General features: G+C 32.2%; 1 protein-coding gene across 1 annotated transcript; it reads right to left on the bottom strand.

Moving 5' to 3' along the window:
* Positions 1-6,233: 6,233 nt before the first annotated feature.
* LOC143047569 (uncharacterized) lies at positions 6,234-18,047 on the bottom strand. The gene is made up of 2 exons (XM_076220660.1): positions 17,820-18,047; positions 6,234-11,782 (listed from the first exon to the last, which is right to left on the bottom strand). The coding sequence occupies exon 2, from the start codon at positions 11,720-11,722 to the stop codon at positions 6,575-6,577; it is 5,148 nt and encodes a 1,715-aa protein (XP_076076775.1). The 5' UTR covers positions 11,723-11,782; positions 17,820-18,047; the 3' UTR covers positions 6,234-6,574.
* Positions 18,048-20,726: the final 2,679 nt, after the last annotated feature.

The following is a 20,726-nucleotide window of genomic DNA, read 5'->3' as shown; positions in this document are numbered from 1 at the left end:
CTATGACCATATAAGCGATGTAAACATAAACAAAGATATAAATAGATTAAGCAACTCGTGCAATTGGATTTTTATAGGTCTGTTAAATTTTGTATTTTAGATTAAAAATTTATGTTTAGTGTCGTTTTTACCTTTATAAGAATGATTTTGTGAGGATCGAATCAGTTCATCAAATTATTTACATTTGTTTCACTTTCAATGTTGACATTCTTTTCCTTTAAATACCCGTACACGAACAATGCATGCGTTATTCTATCACTTTTTACGGGGTTTAATGGACTTCCCATGAATATGGATTTAATTAGGTCGAATTATTCACTTGCAAGTGAATAATTCATTATCAATTTTTATTAGCTTAATTTGACAAAATTTAACCATTTTAGCTGATAAAAGCAAATAATTATTTCACTTTTTCACTTTCATTAATGATTGAACAAAAAAAAATCATACTTTTGATGTGTTATATATCTCGTAGCTAGTGCCCCTTTAATAAACTGTCAACTAAACTAAACATGAATCAGGAAACTTAGGTTAAGGTCACTCAGGTAAACCAAACTGGAAACACATGTACACCTTATAATAATGTTATGTACTAAATATTGTCGACATATTGCGAATAGTGTCCAAGAAACAAACATAAGCAAGAAAATAAACATTGATAAATGAACCATGAAAATAAGTTCAAGGTCAAATGAATGCTTCCATACAGATATGTACACCTTAAAATAATTACATGGTTTTTTTTTTATAAAGTTAAGATATTACATATACCTGTAGTACAGACTTGGGGTAATTGTAATTGTAATCGTTAATCAGCTGTAATTGATAACTATTTTTCAAGTAATCAGTGTAATCATTAATCAGCCAAAAATCTGATTACATGTAATTTAATTTAATCAATTACTTTTCAAAATACCCTGTAATCATGATTACTTTTTGATTACATTCTGATTACAATGAAAAAAATCTAAAATTGTGTTTTTGGTCATTAAATGAACCTCTTTGTTATTCATATGATAAATTTTAAACATACTAAAATGGTTTGGTTACTTCAAGCATGTCTACTTCAGTAAAAAATAAAGTTACAGTATTGAAAAGTCATCATTAGCCTAAGCAGAGACATATAATACAATTATATATCTTTTTGTTAAAAGATATTGTACATACATGTATATTCATCGTTTTTTAATAATCTTCATATTAATATTTGATAATAACTGTTATATATTCAAGTAATACTTTCTTTAACCCTGAATTATAATCTTTTGTTAATTTTTGTGATTTTTGTCAACTTTTAATTGACAGGTAGGAGACTAATTAATGTTTGTTTTTATTGCAATTACCAATTGAGTATAGCTGTAGGGAAATATATATGATAAAAGATAAATCAGACATGAAAATTTATCTAATTAGCACAAACTAAATTAAAAGTTGGACAAATATGTTGTTTATTTTTTTTTTTTTTTTTTTGGATTTTGACTGGACATGTAAAATGCAATGATTTTTAGTACTAACATATTGTCAAGGTTTTGTATAGTAATATAAGTCTGACTATACAAATCCTTGATATTGTTTATAATTTGATTAAACATTTCTATTAAAATATAACATAGTTTTAACTGGTAACTTTATTTCATCCACATTTAAACTTCCATAAACTGCAACTTGGAATACATATAAATTATGAAAGAGGTCAGAAGACAAACAAAAAACTCTTGATTATAAAATATCGTTATTAAATGTAATTTAAAATAATTCAGAGATCATTGATGATAAAGTGTAATGTATATATATGTAGTGAAATTTGGTGTTTATTTAAATAAATGAAGTTTAATTTAAAGTTATCATTTTATAATTGAACCAAATAAAATACTTTCTCAAAAATGCTATAGTTATATTGAACGTTTATTCATTCACATCATTCAAAATGTTTTGTTTTTAAATTCATTGTAATCAGATGTGATCATGATTACTTTGTCAATGTAATCATTAATTTAATCAGATACTTTCAAAAATGATGTAATCATTAATTTAATTTAATCGTACAAATGACAACGTAATTGTAATTTAATCAATTACATTGAAAGTAATCAGACCCATCTCTGCTATAGTATCTAAGAAACAAACTCAACTTAAAACAAGAATGTATCCATAGTACACGAATGCCCCACTCGCACTATCATTTTCTATGTTCAATAGACCGTGAAATTAGGGTAAAAAAATTCAATTTTGCAATTATATTAGAAAGATTATATCTTAGGGAACATGTGTACTAAGTTTCAGATTGGACTTCACCTTCATCAAAAACTACCTTGACAATACACTTTTATAGGAAGCAGGACATACATACTGACGGACGGACGCTCGATCGGACAGATGAACAGACGTTCAGACCAGAAAACATGATTTCTCTCTACTATCGTTGGTGGGGCATACATACACCAAAACACAAAAACTTACCTATAACCACCGAACAATGAAAATGGGTTCAAGGTCAGATGAAACCTTCCAGTTGGACATGTACACATTACAATCCTTCCATTCACCAAATATATTAGACCTATTGTATCTGAGATATAGACGAGACAATGAAAATTTAACCTTGTTCACTGATCAATGAGATGAGATCAAGGTCTAGCGAAAAATGTATGACAAACACAGAGAACTTGCTAGGTACACACATACCAAATATAATTATCCTATTACTCATAATAAGAGAGAAATTAAGATTACTGAAAAACTTATTTTTTCAAATAGTCACTTGGCCATGAATTTGAGGTCAAAGATAATGGACAGAATAGTTATCAAATGTACCAAGTTTATAATTTAGTACGCCAGACGCGCGGTTTGTCTACATAAGATTTTGCAGTGACGGTCAAATCAAATTATTTATAAAGCCAAACAAGTACGAAGTAGAAGAGCATATTGAAGATCCAAAATTCCAAAAAGTTGTACCAAATACGGATGAGATAATCTATGCCTGGGATAAAAAAAAATCCTTAGTTTATCACAGACAGAAAAGTCATTACACAAGACATCTGTATATATATAAAAAGTATGAAGGATATATAAATGTCTTCCAACTTCTGAAATATCAAGCTTTTATGAAGTCTTTTAACGCCGCCACAACCTGATCACTATCCCTATTTTGAAATTTCTGCCACAGAAGTCTCAGTCTCGACAAAAACTATCACAATCTATCAACCTGAAATGAGAGGCAAAATAAACAAAATGATCCCGCCGAAACCATAAGATGAAAGACCGCACATTCTATAGCGATCTTACAACTCATGACTTCCATAAAATTGTTGAAGAGATGACATTACTAATTCAGACGAAGACACGTTATTAATTCCATGCATTTAACTGAAACGTTAAAAGGGCACTAGCTACAAGATGTATAAAAAAATATAATATCTCTTTTTTTTATTTGCTCAATCAATAATGAAATGCAAATAGTGAAATAATAATTAGTTTTGAAAAGCCAGTATGTTTCAATTTTGTCAAAATAAGCTAAAAATCATTGATTTTGAATTATTCGCTTGCAAGTGAATAATTCGACCTCATTAAATCCGTATTCATGTGAACTTCAATTTAACCCCTTAGCTTGGGAGGGATAACACGTGAATTGTATGTGTAAAGTTATTTAAAGGAAAAGCATGTAAACATTGAACGTAAAACAAAGGTAAATCATTTGATTGACTGATTCGATCCACAAAATTCGTTCTTTTACAGGTAAAAAAGATGTTACATAAGCGATGTTAACATTTATTTGTCATCTATAAAATGAAATTAAATAGATATAGAATAATCCAACAGCACGACTTTTTTTTAATCTATTTATATCTATATTTATGTTTACATCGCTTATATGGTCATTGCATGACTTTAGAGGTCAACTCGATAATTAATTAGATGGCATCTGGACTAAAATACACACGAAACGAAGCTACGTATTCTCCAGCTCGTGCCCTTTTTATTATTCATTTTAGACTTTAAATAGTTTGGATAAATGTTTTATATTGTTTTAAATAAAATATGAGAATTTGAATTAAATCGGTGAACATGAATTTGACAGCAAGTGCCCCTTTCAGAACACTTATCTTGTTTTGGTACCTCTTAACTCATAGGTTGAGATAAACTCACAATGCCGTGGCAAAAAAAGAAAAAGACAGAAAGACAAACAAGTCTAACAGATGTCAAACAGATGTCAAAACAAAATGGCAAATTAACTCGTACTGGATCTGTACAACTTTTGTAGAGACAGCTTCACCATCACTTTACCACTTACGACCCTTTCTTCAATAGCTTCATTGTAAACAGCACGTGTTTTTCAAGGAAATCCTTATAGAAAACCCAGGCTGGTATAGCGTATAAACACCATATAGAAAGGATGCCATATAAAAATGGAAAGCTCAAAATAGGAAAGAGGATAGGATTGTATGAATCTTTGAAATTTGATAGTATCGATATATAATTTTGAGATATCTCTCCTGTGTTTTACAGAAACTCGGAAACGGTTTTGATTTACGTTAAAATTGTTGTTAATAGTTATTACAACGTTTCAATGGATCACTTGGGAGACCCATCAATATAAAAAAATAAGGATACTTTTGTAGTTTTTTGTATCCAGTACAACGAAGGAAATTCCAGTTCTTCATCTTTGGTTTACTTTTTAATGAAACATATTAATTATGTAGTGCGGTCTTTGTTTTATTTGATGTTTTCCTATTTTGTGTTGATCTGGTTTTTTTTTATAGTTTTGTTTTATGTTTTACTATTACACCACTGCTCTGGATTAGGAAGTAGGCTCGCTCCTTCAAAAATGTTAAACACTGCCCATTTCTGTGTCTGTCCCAAGTCAGGAGCCTGCATACGAAGTATTTATCTCATCTATTGGTACGAGATTCCCGAGCTTGAATTTCCTATCATGATTTTCTTGATAAATGGTTGCTGCTCACAAGGAAGCTATTAAACCAAGAGTACCAAATCGCGAACTTCAAGTTGAAATCATCCCTTCATACATTTTACGGACGCCATCACGAGTAAGTTGACAGTTATGGAATATCCACTTCACAGATGTTATCGGATATGTTCCTTACGTCGTAACTATAATCCCCTTCTCTTTTCATGAATGTGATCTACCGAATTAAACTATTTACCGGGTTTGTAATAACATGAGCAACACGACGGGTTACCATTCCGGAGCGTCTCTCCCCTCCCCCCGTTTTTTGTGGTGTTCGTGTTGCTTAGGTTTTAGTAGTCTATGTTGTGTCATGAGAACTATTATAAGTCTGTTTGTCTTTAATTTTAAGCCATGGCATTGTCAGTTTGTTCCTCTGGTATCTTTCGCCCCTCTTTTAGTGGTTGCCATTAGTTCGTGTCTCGTCATAACTGCTTTTCTAACTCAACTGTGAGATGTTGCCATTACTGGGCGTCCGTCGTCGTCCGTATGTTGTAAACTACTTCAAATATCGTCTTCCTGAAAACTACTGAACCTAACAAGAAATCACAGGAGCTTGATTTTTCTTTACTTTAGATATCAGTATTGTAGTCAGACCTGTTATTTTACCGATTGTAAACTTTTCCAGATTTTGACATTTTGACCGAGTATAAATTGCATGGCGGGTGAGGGATCAATAGCAGAATATCATAATAAGTCTTCTCTTTGAGTTGATGAGAACCAATTCAATTCCAAGCATACTTAAGCTTAATCGACGATCCTTATGGCATTTAAAAGAAAGCTTGTGTTTTATATTCAGTTTCGTCAAAAAATATGGCCGCCATTGCTAAAAATAAAACATGGGGGTCAAATGCAATTTTTGGTTTACTGTGGATTTATTATTTTTCGTTGAATGCTAATTTTCGTGGGTTTCGTGGTTGCACTTAAACCACGAATTCAGATGTTCAATGAGTTAAAAAAAAAATGTTTAATAGGTTTTTGATGCAGAGATTGGCAAAACCATGAATTCAAATATCCACGAAAATGCAAGTTTTCATCGATCCAAAAATTAATACCAACGAATAAATGAATCCACAGTATATCTCAAAAACTAAAGCAAATATGACAATGAAAGAACTCTCCAAACGTGATCAAATGACATACATGTAGCTTTTAACAACCATAGGTTAACATATGGCCTTCAACAATGAGTAAAACCAGCATGGTCTTCTGAACATTTGTGGGATAACACTTTTTACTAGAACCCATGGATCATAATTGAAGAAAAGTATTCGAGATTTTACCATCTTTACTAACAAAATAATGTTAAAATAATGCTGAGATAAAGCCACAAATAAACATATCCATAAAAGACAATATTTTTGTGTCATTGAATGTTTTTCTGACATAACAATCAATTTTAAAAATTGATAAAAAAAAAAGGTCAAACATCGTTCAATCTTACTCAAACCAAACTTCCCATTTTTACGGTAACACAAAATAGTTGCTTCTACGGTAACATATCTACTGCATAAGTATTTTTCTTGCGTTAATCAAATACAAGAACTATTTGAAGTAGTGACTTTTCTTTGATTCTTTGATGAAATAATCGTATCAATTGTAACTGTGATATTAACAATAGTTTACTTCTTTTTCACTATCATTGTCATCTTCTAGACTGATCGTCTCCAAGTTGCTTTCGGTTGAACATTTTAAATCCATTGTATTTGATTCTTGGAAGATATCAGTGATCAACCGATCAGTCAAGTCTTTGTGTGTACCTATATCATGCACGGACAAGCGTTTACCTGTGGGATTGTCAGTCTCGTCATTAACTATTTCAATGTCTATATCTGAGCTATCAATTTGATTCTGATATGATGGCTCTCTTACTGTTTTCTTCTTACGTTTATACGAAATTTTATTTAACATTCCGTTAAGACTGCTTTTAAATTCTTGTAGCTTCGGGACAACTTTTTCAATTGTAGGATAGTGCTGCATGCTGTCGGAAAGTAGGTCCTTCCATTGCAAGTGTTGCATAATGCTTTCACTAGTAGAGGTCTTAATATTAACATTGGATATATCATCCGAAAAGTCTTCTCCAGAATAAGACGGAAGTGTGCAGTTCGCGTCATTTTTACACATTTCCTGATCATTTAAAGGATCTCTCTTTCGTTTTCTGGTTAGGGTGACAGATTGAACACTATTTCTACGTTTCTCTGCATGTATTGCTCTTGGTACGGTATGTTCTTTACTATTTGAAATTGCAGACAAATCCATGTGTTCATCTGAACATGAGGAATCGATGTTAGCAGCTGTTTCTACTGTTAAGTTGCGATCATCAACATCAGACACGTCTGACCACGGACTCGTACTTCTTCTGTGGTATGTATACTTTGTAATTAAGGTAGTGGGGTCATTATCATCATTGTTGTTCCTCTTTTCACATTCCTCGCCTTTATCCAACTTTATCAAAATTTCGTCTTCTTCATCAGACGATTCTGATAAGATTACAGATGAATCATCCGATAAATTAAAAATTGAATCTGGTGGTTGCGTATTTGATTCATTTCGCAAAGATTCTATTTGGCGATCTTGTCTTAATTTCTCATTAACAATCGCCGATAAATTATCACTCTCTAATTCTGTAGCATTTATCAATATTGAATTATTCGCGATTTTGACTTGCCAGAATGCATTATCATTTGCATCCACTATTCGCGGAAACATCTGAATCAAGGCCTTGATATCTGTTGGTAAGGGTGTTTTCGTTTGCCCTGTTGAGTTATGAACCATATTTACGACCAAAGCTGTTTTTAATAACATCATAATCTCATGTGTCGAAATATCAAGATTTATCGATCCTTTGTTATCGCAATCATATATCTGGGTCAAATATTTATCCTTTTCGTCTCGTTCCATTTCTTGTTTGTAATGCTTAATTATCTTTCCTTTGGATATTTTATAGCAAAAATCGGATACTACCTTGTCGCGGCATTGGTGCGTGCAAGCCTCTTTTTTCTTTGTATATATCTTTCTTGTCTGTCGACACTTTCTTAATGTTCTTTCCTGAAAGTTTGGTAAGGAATCCAGGACAACTAAACATGGAGTACTTAGTTTTGGGTCTGTAAATTCTTTACGATTACTAATGCCAAACAATTTCATTTTTCGTTTAAACTTATTCATAAAATATGAACGTTGTCTTTTCAAAAACCATTTACAATGTAAAAGGTCGTCTTTTGCCCTGTCAGTTTCATGAGATAATGAATATACTGATTCTACCACAATATTTAAGTCCGGGGACTCAACCTCAGTACCATCATGTATAACATCGGAGGGCATCGGAGTCTTATACCTATCAGCACAACATCTCCTTAACCTTTCTAAAACAAGCGGGTTTGTTATTGTGTACTTTCGTTTCTTTCCTGGAATACGATTTAAAAAAGGCGTTTTCCGCATCCTCGTATTCCCTAAATATTTAGGACGCCTTAGATTTTTCCAATTTATCTTCGGTCGAGGCTCTTGTATACGATTTTTATTTGCCTTTTGTTGTGTTTCATAGTTTATCTGTTGCACAGTTCCCATTGTTTCGTCTACGCGTACTCTGCTTATACCTTCTATTGGTTTATACGGTCTCCCTGTATTCCCTAAATATTTTGAACGCCTCAGATTTTTCCAATTTATCTTTGGTCGTAACAGCTGTTCTTGTATACCATTATTTTTTATCTTTTGTAGTGTTTCGCAGTTTGTGTGTTGTGGAGTTCCCATTATTTCACATACGCTTAAATCGCCAATATTTTCTTCTGGTGTATTCGTGCCTGCTTTAAATGATGAAGATTGAGTGGAAGACTCTCGGACTGCAGCATTAAGTGATAAATCCGATGATACATGTTTTGGTTTACTCTTCACTTGTGCATCTAAACTCTCTTCCAATTGTAACCGATTTGAATGGTTTTCTGGTCGTTCTGCAGTTTGTTCCAACTGGTAATTAAATAATTGTTGATTTTCTGATTTGAGCGAAGAACTTTCTTTTGGCAGTGAATGTTTAGTGTTATTTGTATCCAACGAAATTGTGTTTGTCATCTTCCCATACGTTGTCTGAACTAACGGAAAAGTTTGAGCTAGATAATCCTGTTGGACGCTATTACTGAGTGAAGAAAAAGACAAATTAGGTTGTACACTTTCTGTATTTAATACATATTCCAAGTTATTTATCGAATTAGGATGTATAGTTGGGTTAACAGGTGAACGATTTACTACCATAACATCTGATGCCGTATTCAACCTTTGTTCAACTGCTATCTGTTGTAAATTTTCGTTAGAAATTGGTACAGTATTTGAGTGACTTGACGATACTGGAAATGGTATACTGCCTAGAGGTAACGGTGTTAAAGATGTTGCGAATGGTACGGACTCAAGCGGAACAATCAATGGAATATACGTAATCGGCTGCATTGTTGTTAATGAATTGTCTGGTATCACACTACATGATTGGTTTTGGTCCATAAGAACTATGCAATTCTGAAGTGAGCTGTGTGATAAAGCAGACGGTAAAAATTGTAGTGGAGACTGATTTGCATCTTGGTTTGCAGTGTGTTTGTCTAGATTGGCCTGCTGGGAAGGATTGTTTATTGAACTCAACAAGTTAGTTGCAGGTGTTTCTGGTAAATTTTGAATAGGTAGAGTTGTTTTGTTAGCATTAGCTGGTGCATTTTCGGGCAAGATATTTGAACCTGGTTTAGGTAGTATGCTCACGAGGACTTTCTTTTTATAATCAGGTATCCGAGGTGGTAAGTTTACAAATTCTGAACGAGCAATTTGTAAATCCTTTCTTTTATTTTTGTCTCCAATATCCTTCTTTAATGTTCTATTTTCGACATATAAAATTCGATTGCTTTTAAATTTGTTTGATCCTATATCATTTTGTTGTACTATTCTAGGAGTATCGTGATCAAAACTTGCTGAGTACATTTCGATTCGTTCGGGAGACGGTACGAAAGAATCCGATGAAGTGGGTTGGCTCACTTCTTGGTTGACAGCATGTATATTACCGTTATCTAATAAAACCTGTTTAGTTATTTCCAAACGATTTTGTAAATTCCGTTTTTCTACTTTCGTGATTAGATTGAAATATTTCGATCTTAAATCCTTATTTTGATATATCAATGGAGTATCATGATCAGAACTTTCTGAGTACATTGCGGTTCGTTCATGGCATGGGACAGAAGAATACGATGAAGTTTGTTGGCTCACTGCTTTGTTGTCAGCCCTTTTATTAGCATTGGTCAATACTGCCTCATTAGTTATTTGGTCATTTTGACTTTTTCCTAAACCATTTTGTAGTGGCCGTTGTTCTACTTTCGTGATTGGTTTAGGACCTTTTGATCTTATATCATTGTGTTGTACTATACTTGGAGTATCACGATCAAAACTTTCTGAGTACATTTCGATTCGTGCATGACATGGAAAAGAAGAATCCGATGACGTTTGTGTGCTCATCTCTTGGTTGACAGTACTTCTACTCACGTTATCCAACAATACCTTATTAGTCATTTGGTCATTTTGAACTATTGCTATACCATTTTGTAAAATCTGTTGTTCTACTTTCGTCATTGGTTTGGAACCTTTTGATCTCATATCATTTTGTTGTACTATCCTTGGAGTGGCATGATCAAAACTTTCCGAGTACATCACAATTCCTTCAGGGACAAAAGGATCCGATGCAGTTTGTTGGTTCACTTCTTGATTGACAGCCCCTCTATTAGCTTTATCTATTAATAAACTATCAGTTTCCCGGTAATTTTGAACTTTTCCTAAACCACCTGGAAAGATCCGTTGATCTTCTTTCGTGATTGCTTTTATTTTCATTGGGGCAAAACTACCCTTCGGTACCTTTGTTTGAGTTGGTTCCGATATGTTTTTATAAATTATATTGACTTTCCGTCGATGTTTAAGAATTGACGGCAGTGCCTTTTCTGACAAGAGCTTCTCAGTTGTATTTTTCAAAGTTTCCGAAGTACATTTGTCAGGTGTCGACGATATTTTATCGGACCCTTTAAAACTGCTTTCATTATTTCCTGTGTTTTCCTTAATCAAATATTGTGCACTTGTACTTTTTGGAGGATTTTGTTTTAAATTTGTCCTTCTATTTTTCAAAATGTCCGATGCTGATGTTACATTTTCTTTCTGTTTTGTTTCAAGGCTGATCTCATTTTCATTCACTTTGTGTCCAATGAGCTGTGATGATTCCTTCACAATATTGCATGACATTTCTGATTTGTCGACCTCCCAAAACTCCAGAAATACGTTAGATGTTGAACCAGTGGAATTTTCGTTTTGCCCATCAACTCCAGATACGGAAAGATCCTGAAACGAATCTGTCGTTTTCGTATCAGTTTGTGTATCATCAGTAGATTTTTTTGCTGCATTTGTATTTGAAATTTTCTCAATTTTAATATTTTGATCATTGTTAAAGATGCTCTCCTGTTCTAGATTTCTACACATAGACTCACTATTTTGTTCAGTTTTGATTTTGATTTTATCCATATCTTCTTGATTAAAATAATTACCAGTAGTTATTGATAATTTAGATGCATTGTTTAATATATCGTTAGATCGCGCGAGATTACGTGCATCATGATGAGAAAAAAGATGCAAAGGTCTTATTAACTCACTATTTGAATTATGTGTCAATTCTGAAGAAATTCCATGTCCTAAATCGTAACTATGATCGACAGTTTCTTCTTTTATATTGGTTGCATTTCCGTTTATTGAATCCATGTTTTAAGTCCTTTTTTATTCCAACTCTGTATCTTTCCAATGCCAAAGATGTCTTTTCAACTGAAATGTTAAGAGCATCTCAGTTAACGCATAGATTTAAGGGCATATGATACAGTTTTAGTCCAATGATATTTTTTTAGCAAAGTTTTAATTCCCCGATGGTATCAACAGCCCATTAGTCATCACTTCTGTGTTGACTTGAGTTATCATTGATATACATGTTCATAATTATAAATTGCCTGTTAATAATAGTTATCAAACGTAACAACAACAAAAAATTTGAAATACGAAGGCTTTTCTACCTGAGGAGTAGATTACCTTAAGTTGTATTTGGCAAGACTTTTAGGAATTTTTGGTCCTCAATGCTCTTCAACTTCGAACTTTATTTGGCCTTTAAACATTTTTTATTTGAGTGTCACTGATGAGTCTTTTGTAGACGAAACCCGCGTTTGGCGTAAATATAAAATTTCAATCCTGGTATCTATTATGAGTTTATTTGCATACAAGCTATTCTTCAGCAGTTCAAATATGTAATAAAAATATATACATTCGTGTGCTACTTATAAGATTAAGGGCAATCTATACAGTTACAGGGGAGGTTATGACGTTCCTAACGTAAATGGTGTTATTTTTGCGACGTCAAACTATGACTTATAAGGAAAGGATTCAGTTTTCGACTGATTTTTCTCAATCAAACTTATCTTACTTAAAAACGAGTTCATGGAGCCCTCTTTTTTAAAATGCCATTTGATTTGATTACGTAAGAAGATAATGTGAGTCAGTTTTCATGAAAACGTAAATAGTGAAATTTTTCTAAAGATGAATATACAACAAAAAAATGATTTCGTGAACATTTGATAAATATGAGGTTTTTTGAAAAACAAATTGCACAGATTTAAAGGACATTTTTATAAAACAGAATTTACAAATAATTTAACAAAAAAACAGCTTATGATTATCTTTTAAAACAAAAAATGTTATGTATTTCAGTCGAAAGGAAAAATACGTCCACAAATCCGAATTTTTAGCAAATATATAAAATTTGGACCTGATTTAATGTCAAAAATAGACTATATGCAAATTGTCAGCAAAATTTCAATATGGGATCAAAACTGTATCGTATGCCCTTAAAGGGGTCAGAATTTTAGCCTTTTCCTCAAAATTTATGTTTTTTTTACCTTGATATCCTTTGGACACACCTTACACTTAGTTTCAACAGATAAACACAAGCGGATATTGTAGGAACATTATGCAAAATTTTCTTTATATAATACGCTCTTAATATGTACAACAGTTCTTTGGAAATATTCAGTTCTTAACAAAACTTAAGGATTGTAGGAAAAACACTGCACTTTTTGAGATTTATTTATCAAATTAAAAAGAAATTCAATGTTGGCTCATTAAAATTGGTACAAATAATCTTCATATGTAATCAAACCTAAAGCCATTTTAAAAAGAGGGGTCTGTGTACTCTTTTTAAAGTTCAATCAGTATAATTTAATTTTGGATGTAATGCGTCTTCTGATTGGCTGACGTCGTTTTGTTTATTAGCTCATAGACATAATCAAGTCATGTGACCGTGACGTCATCAACGTTTTTTCATGGTTTACTCTGGTTTAAAATGGAATTTAGAATTAAATTATATGCAATAACTGTGTAATATTTTGTCTGTCTATTCGAAATAACATAAAAAAATTGTGGTACACTCTTTAAAATAACCACATTTCTATGTTATTTCTTCATAGACAGAAAAAATATTACAGTCATTCCTTAAATAATCAGAAACAAAATGTCGATAAATGCATATTTTCCCTATATGCCACAGTATGACGTCGCGAAAATAACATTTTAACGTTAGCAACGGCATTACCTTTCCTGTAACTGTATCGTATGCCCTTAATGTATATGATGACGGAGAGTTATTATGAACTATTGTTAGTGACTGTTATATTAAAGTATTTATTAAACAGAATGAATTAATGAATGAATATTAAATATCCAATACATTGCCAATTTATTTCTTAATAGAAACTTTGCATATTGGGATGTACCCGAGAAGGAGGTATATACTGTTGAACTATGTTTTTTATGTGTGTAGTTCGTGATGTTCAAAAAAAAGTAAAATAAAAAAAATACTGAACTCGGAGGAAAATCAAATCGGAGTGTCCCTAATCATGGCAAAATCAAAACACATAAAAACCGCAAGGACAACAACTGTCACATTCCTGACTGGGTTAGGGCATTTTCAAATGTAGAAAATGGTAGATTAAACCTGGTTTTATAGCGCTAAACCTCTCACTTTGTGCGACAGCGTCAACAAATTCCGTTATATATTTACACTGATGCGTGAACTAAACAGACATAATAAAACGGGGTTTTCCAGTTTGAATGGTTTTACACTAGTAATTTTAGGGCCCTTTATAGCTTTTTGTTCGGTGTGAGCCAAGGCTCCGTGTTGAAGGCCGTACATCGACCTATAATGGTTTACTTTTATAAATTGTTATTTGGATGATGGAGAGTTGTCTCATTGGCACACCACATCTTCCTACATCTATAATAAATAAAATAGTCAAAATATGGGTACAGCAGTCATCATCGTGTTACAATTTTAAAAGAAACAATTTAACAGAACACAACAGAACACAAAAGCATCTATTTTTTATTTATTCCCTTTGCATATATACTAGACTACTGATGTTTCTGTTCGTTATTGTTTTATTAATGTCCAATTAAACAGAAATAAAACATCTTCTTCTTATGCATAATACCAAAGGACAAGGTACGATAAGCCCCCGGTTTGCCTCCCCCCCCCCCCTTTCCCCCCTTTTTCTCATTTTTTAAATTTTGTTTTGGAAAGCTTCTTATTATGTTGAAATATTCCCTTAGGTTTGAAGTTTGTTTGGATGACTTGTATTTTGGAACATAAAATTTAAAAAGTTGTAATTTTACTACATCAACAAAATGTTGTATTGTTATCTTATATGACAGATAACAAAAAGACATTTTGCTAAGAAAAAACAGAGCAATGAATAGATATCAGACAGTTAATACGGATGGCACTTCATAAATATATAAGAAAACACCACCGTTCTAAGGGAGCTACCATTTGATTTTTTTTGGGGGGGGGGGGGGGGGCTAGAATGAAAAATTTTGTCCTGCATTTTTTTTTTATTTGTAATCTCTGTCCTGCCTTTTTATTTTTCACTCTATTCGGTCCTGCCTTTTTTTTTTTAGTTTATCCTGACTTTTCTTTTACATAAATTGTTATCCTGGCTTCTTTTTTTTTTGCAAAATGTCTCATCCTGCCTTTTTTTTAAATCAAAACTCCTGTCCTGCCTATTTTTTTCAAATTTCATCCTAGCCTCCCCATAAAAATCAAATGGTAGCTCCCTAATAGACGTATAGATAAACAATAATAGTGCATTGACTTGGCATATCAACGATATAAGGATGAGGCTTAGAAACGGGGAAATGCGAGGCTTTGTCGAGCTTTTTTCCCGTTTCGGGCCTCATCCTTATATCGTTGATATGTCAAGTCAATGCACTTTTATTGTCTTTAAACTGCAATCTAAAAAAATACATTTCCAATTGTTGTTTAATGTGTTAATGTTGTTTATTTGATTTAAATATTGTGAAAAATCCCCCTTAATAAGGCCTCATATCATGCAGGCGGAGAAACATACAACACGACCTGTTGAAACCCGAAATCGATGGTGAATGAATTCGTTTGAGTATGTACTAAAATATCAGCATTAAGCATAAAACATAATGATTTATAGGTTGCAAACAAAAAATTTTAACAAGTGAAATATTTTTTTCCAAAAATTGTAAAAGAAAAAAGTTTGAGTCGTTCCCCGCATCGTTGTATATGTTACAGGGAATTTGTAAAATTGTAAGGAAATGAAAATCGAATAAGGAAATAAAAACCGAATAAGTAAATGAAAATCGAATAAAGAAATAGAAACCAAATAATGAAATGAAAATCGAAAAAGGAAAAAGAAACCGAATAAGAAAATGAAAATCGAATACGGAAATAGAAACTGAATAAGGAAAAAGAAACCGAATAAGGAAATGAAAATTAAATAAGGAAATAGACACCGAATAAGGAAATGAAAATCAAATAAGAAAAAGAAACCAAATAAGGAAATGAAAATAGAATAAGGAAATAGAAACCGAATAAGGAAAAAGAAACCGAATAAGGAAATGAAAATCGAAAAAGGAAATAGAAACCGAATAAGGAAATGAAAATCGAAAAAGGAAATAGAAAACGAATAAGGAAACGAAAAAAATGAGGAAAAAAAAATTTGAGGAAAAAAAAAAATTTTGAGGAAAAAAAATTTTGTGAAAAAAAATTTGAAAAAAAAATTTTAAGGAAAAAAAAATTTGAGGAAAAAAAATTTGTGAAAAAAAATTTGATGGGAAAAAAAATTCAGTTTGGATGTAATATTTTTCAAAATTTGAATATCGAAAAAGGAAAAAGGAAAAAGGAAACAACTTGTGTCTGGTAAAATCACTGATTTCACAAATTCCCTGTAACATATACATTGGAAACAAGAAAAGGTTGAAGAGGTCGTATGAATAATTTAATATAATTTCGGCAACTTCTATTTAAATATTCATGAGGAAAAGTGATATCGAGTCAGTGACTGTATATGACATCGAAGTATACCGTCAACGCGTTTTGACTGCTCAAATAGAACAAGTGCAGTATAATTAATAATTTCGGCAATTTCTATTTAAATATTCATGAGGCAAAGTGATATCATGTCAGTGACTGTATATGACCAAGGACGTATAACTAACATACGTCCTTGATATGACATACAAAATGTAGAAATATACGGTCAACGCATTTTGACTGCTCAAATAGAACGAGTGCAGTATAAAAATGTATATACAAAAGTCATATTTATTTGACGCTATATATGTCATGTAAACCTTTTTTTAAATATATAGTTAACTTTTGAATAAAAATTAAATGAAAATAAAATGCTCAAGATACGGAATCACTATTTATTCATTTGCTAATTTTTCATTAAGAAATGAATTATAAATAATTCTGCATTTGTTGTATTTTATTCTATGAAACTCCGACAATGAACATCTCAAATATTCTTAGGCACATGACAAAAGAAACGTTACATAGAAAAAAACTGAACATACAAGTTTCCCTTTTATAGATATCATGGATATTGAGCTATATTTGATGCATTCCGATAAAGAAAATTTTCATTGTTACTTGCTAATTGGGATTGCATGAAAGTAATGAAAAATTCATGAAAACAACAGGTTTGTTTATATATCTATAAATGTAACGTTTCTTTTGTCCAGAAATATATCCAAAAAGAAACTTAGTCATATTCTGATCAGCAATTTTGTCACGGAATTAAATTATATATATATATCCGGATCCATGACCGGAAACTTGTGTACATATTTTTCTTGTATCTGTATTCCAAGACTTTTGTGTATTTCGTAAACAGTGAATTATGACAATTAAATTGTTTAACCGATAGAAGTTATAGTGGTGTCCCTATATTTGACAAATCGATAAAATTATAAGAAAGTTACGTACAGCTTCTCTATTTTTAAAAGTCGTATAAAACTATAAAACCATTTTATCTCCAGAACACTTGATAGTCGTGTTGTTCTATATACTAGTATATCACACAGACAATTACCAATGTACTCTTTCAACAATGCTTTCGATCAAAAGTATTTCCCCTTCCCTCACAATTTTGACGTCACAATAGAAAATAACTGACGCCACAAATGAAAAGCGATTGCTGTATGACGTCAATAGTTCAAGCGGTGCATATATCCAAATACACTTTAGCTGTTTATAAACTTATAAAACTAAGCTAAGTATTTCATTTGTCGTGTACGTGTAATTATATGCAACATATGCTGCATATAATGCTCATATATGTCTTAATATATAAAAAGTTGTGTACTGTACCAGGTGTTTCAAAGTTGTTAGTATGACATTGTTTACCTAGTGCGCCTTACGATTCGTTTAACATGTTTAAAGATTTCATAAAATCCATAACTGTTAATCAACCTACTTAATGTACTAAGGCAAACAAATAAAACTTACCTTTATCAAGCAAATGTAATCCTTTCTGTCCCTTTATTCTGTCCTCGCTAAGCTGCTAAGAGTACATGACTCCATTTTTGATCATTTTGAAACAAACACGATCGTGGTCATTTGTACGTTTGTTTACTGCAGTTTCGAACGCGGAGAATAAATCAGTTTCATAGTTTACAGCATGTTTACTTTAATTTTGTTTATATATGATTAATTAAAAACAAAAGTGTTTTTTTTTTTTTTAATTTCTATCGTATTAATAAAGTTTATACAATGTTGAAAAATCAAAATAAACCACGTATGTCCATATACATAGTATGCACTTGTGATGAGTCGTCAATAATGAACTGGTTTTTTTCATTGGAAGATATTTTTAACCTGCAGTGAGTTGTTTCCGTGGCGGGTTATTCAAACTAAATAATCGATATAGGTATATTGCAATTTTGTTTTATCTAACTTAGAAACAGAAAATTCGATTGCAATTGAATTGTCCTTTTTAGCTCACCTGACCCTATTGACTAATCATTTGAAGTCCGTTGTCCGTCGTTCACTTTTACAAAAATCGTCTCCTGAAACTACTGAGTCAAATTTAACCCAACTTGGCCACAATCATCACTGGGGTATCTAGCTTTAAAAAATGTTTTCGATGACCGGGAAACCAGCCAAGATGGCAACCATGGCTAAAAATAGAACATAAGGGTAAAATGTAGATTTTGGCTTATATCTCCGAAACCAAAGCATTTCGAGCAAAGCGTTTTGTGTAAAATTGTTTATCAGGTCAACAGGTCGGGACCACTACCTTATATGGAAATGCATAAATTAGCATACTATGTTCTCGCACATGTAATTGTTTATTTACATGTGACGCAATTTATTTTTACCTAGGTTTTTGACCAATCCACTAAATGAGTCACAATGCATGATGGACTACTACGTGTTTACAATCAACCAAGGACACGTGTTATTTACTGAAATACAACACATTTTTCGTGCAATGCGGGATTCACAATTTCGCTTAGTTTTTCATTTTGTGTATCCTCATTTATAGTTCGTGATATAAAGTATTACTTCCATGCTCAGATTAACGAAGAGTTGTTTCTATGCGAAGATAAAAGGGTTTGCATTACCCGATATATAGCCATTAACATGTTTGATGATGGCACAGAGATTTCATGTATTTGTCCATAAGAAGCAACGAAACAACCGCGAAAAAACACAATTATCAATGAGACAAACTTACTGGTGTAAAGTAAGCCGTCGATAACAGCCGGTGCTGATATTCAAGAGTACAGCAATGTTCGTATAGATAATTAAAGGCAAATCTTTGGATCCTTGAATTTTGTGTTCGTAAAAAAGGCGAAGAAATATTTACATACATGGCAGTGTTTACAAAATCTATAAGTATTTTTGTTGGTCACATTTCAGTATATGGGACTTCCAAACTGTTCCCTTTTTTTGAAGGTAGTGAAGTCAGCAACTGTAGTTTCAGTTTGTTCTTTTTTTAACGGGCTCGGACATTTGCCAAACTGAATAAAATCATTACAGCTGATTTCTTAAACCTGCAAAGTAAAACTTTGGTTGGCTACCTGCTTTGTTTGTATAGTTGTTTATACAAGCTTTGAAAATAAGATTGACATCTTTAAACAATATATATATATATATATATATATATAGGCATAGTTTAACTTGTATATTTTATATTTTGTACAATATACAAACAAAGCAAGCAAGCTAACTGTAATGATTTTATCCATATGTATGTGCGACAAGGTGGAAAATTTGATATGTTTTGTGAAAATTGCAGCGTTGGATCTATAATAAAAAAGAAGATGTGGTATGATTGCCAATGAGACAGCTGTCCACAAGAGACCAAAATGACACAGAAATTAACATTTATAGATCACCGTATGAAAAGCCCATACCGCATAGTCAGCTATAAAAGTCCCCGATATGACAATGTAAAACAATTAACGGCCTTAATTATATTTAAAAAAAATGAACGAAAAAAAAATATGTAACACATAAACAAACGACAACCACTGAAATACAGGCTCCTAGTATACAATATATATTTTTTTGATGGGATAGATTTCATGCCTTTTATATATTTAATTTGGCCGGTTTTTTTTTTTTTTGGTTTTTTTGTTTGGATTGTTTTACACAAGTAATTTATGGGTCATTAATAGCTTACTTTTCAGCATTGGACCTATGACTGCTTACTTTACTAAATTATGTCATTGTTGGAAAGATGTCTCATTTGGAACTCATACCTCATCTTCTTATTTCTATATACAAAGCACGTTTTAGAAAAAAATAAAAGATAATATGGCACCCACTATGATTCAGAGACTTTTAATATTGGAGATATTTTACATATGTCAACAGGACAGCAGCCGAACGATAAAAAAACCTCTGAGGTATATTTTGTGATAAAATTAGCAACAAACGGATATTATCGATGGATGAAACTATAAAAAATGTATCGAGCTATATACCGTACCCGTACAGTGGCGGATCCAGGGGGCGGGGGTTCCGGGGGATGGACTCCTTTTTTTGGACGATCAGTGCATTTGGATGGGGACATGTAATTGGAACCCTATCCCCTTTTGTCCAGGGTTAGGACCCCCCTTTTTAAAATGGCTGGACCCGGCCCTGCCGCTTTTATAACTCTTCTTTTTAGCAGACTGAATATTATGATGTTCTTACTATTAGTTCAGGTCCTGATAAAAAAAATACACATTCAGTACAGAAAGAAGTGTTTCAATGAAAGTTTCGTGTTTTTCTAGGCAGAAATGATTTTGTAATGACATTATACAGGTTTAAAAGAGTTCAAATGATTTTCTTACTGGACAGTGGTCACTTCATTGGATATTTCACTGTGTCATGTCGTGAAATCAATGCAGGTTCAATTCATAA

The sequence above is a fragment of the Mytilus galloprovincialis genome, chromosome 10, assembly GCF_965363235.1.
Source record: "Mytilus galloprovincialis chromosome 10, xbMytGall1.hap1.1, whole genome shotgun sequence".
Taxonomy (NCBI): domain Eukaryota; kingdom Metazoa; phylum Mollusca; class Bivalvia; order Mytilida; family Mytilidae; genus Mytilus; species Mytilus galloprovincialis.
The sequence above is the reverse complement of the archived record's forward strand: the minus strand, read 5'-3'. Positions and strand labels throughout refer to the sequence as shown.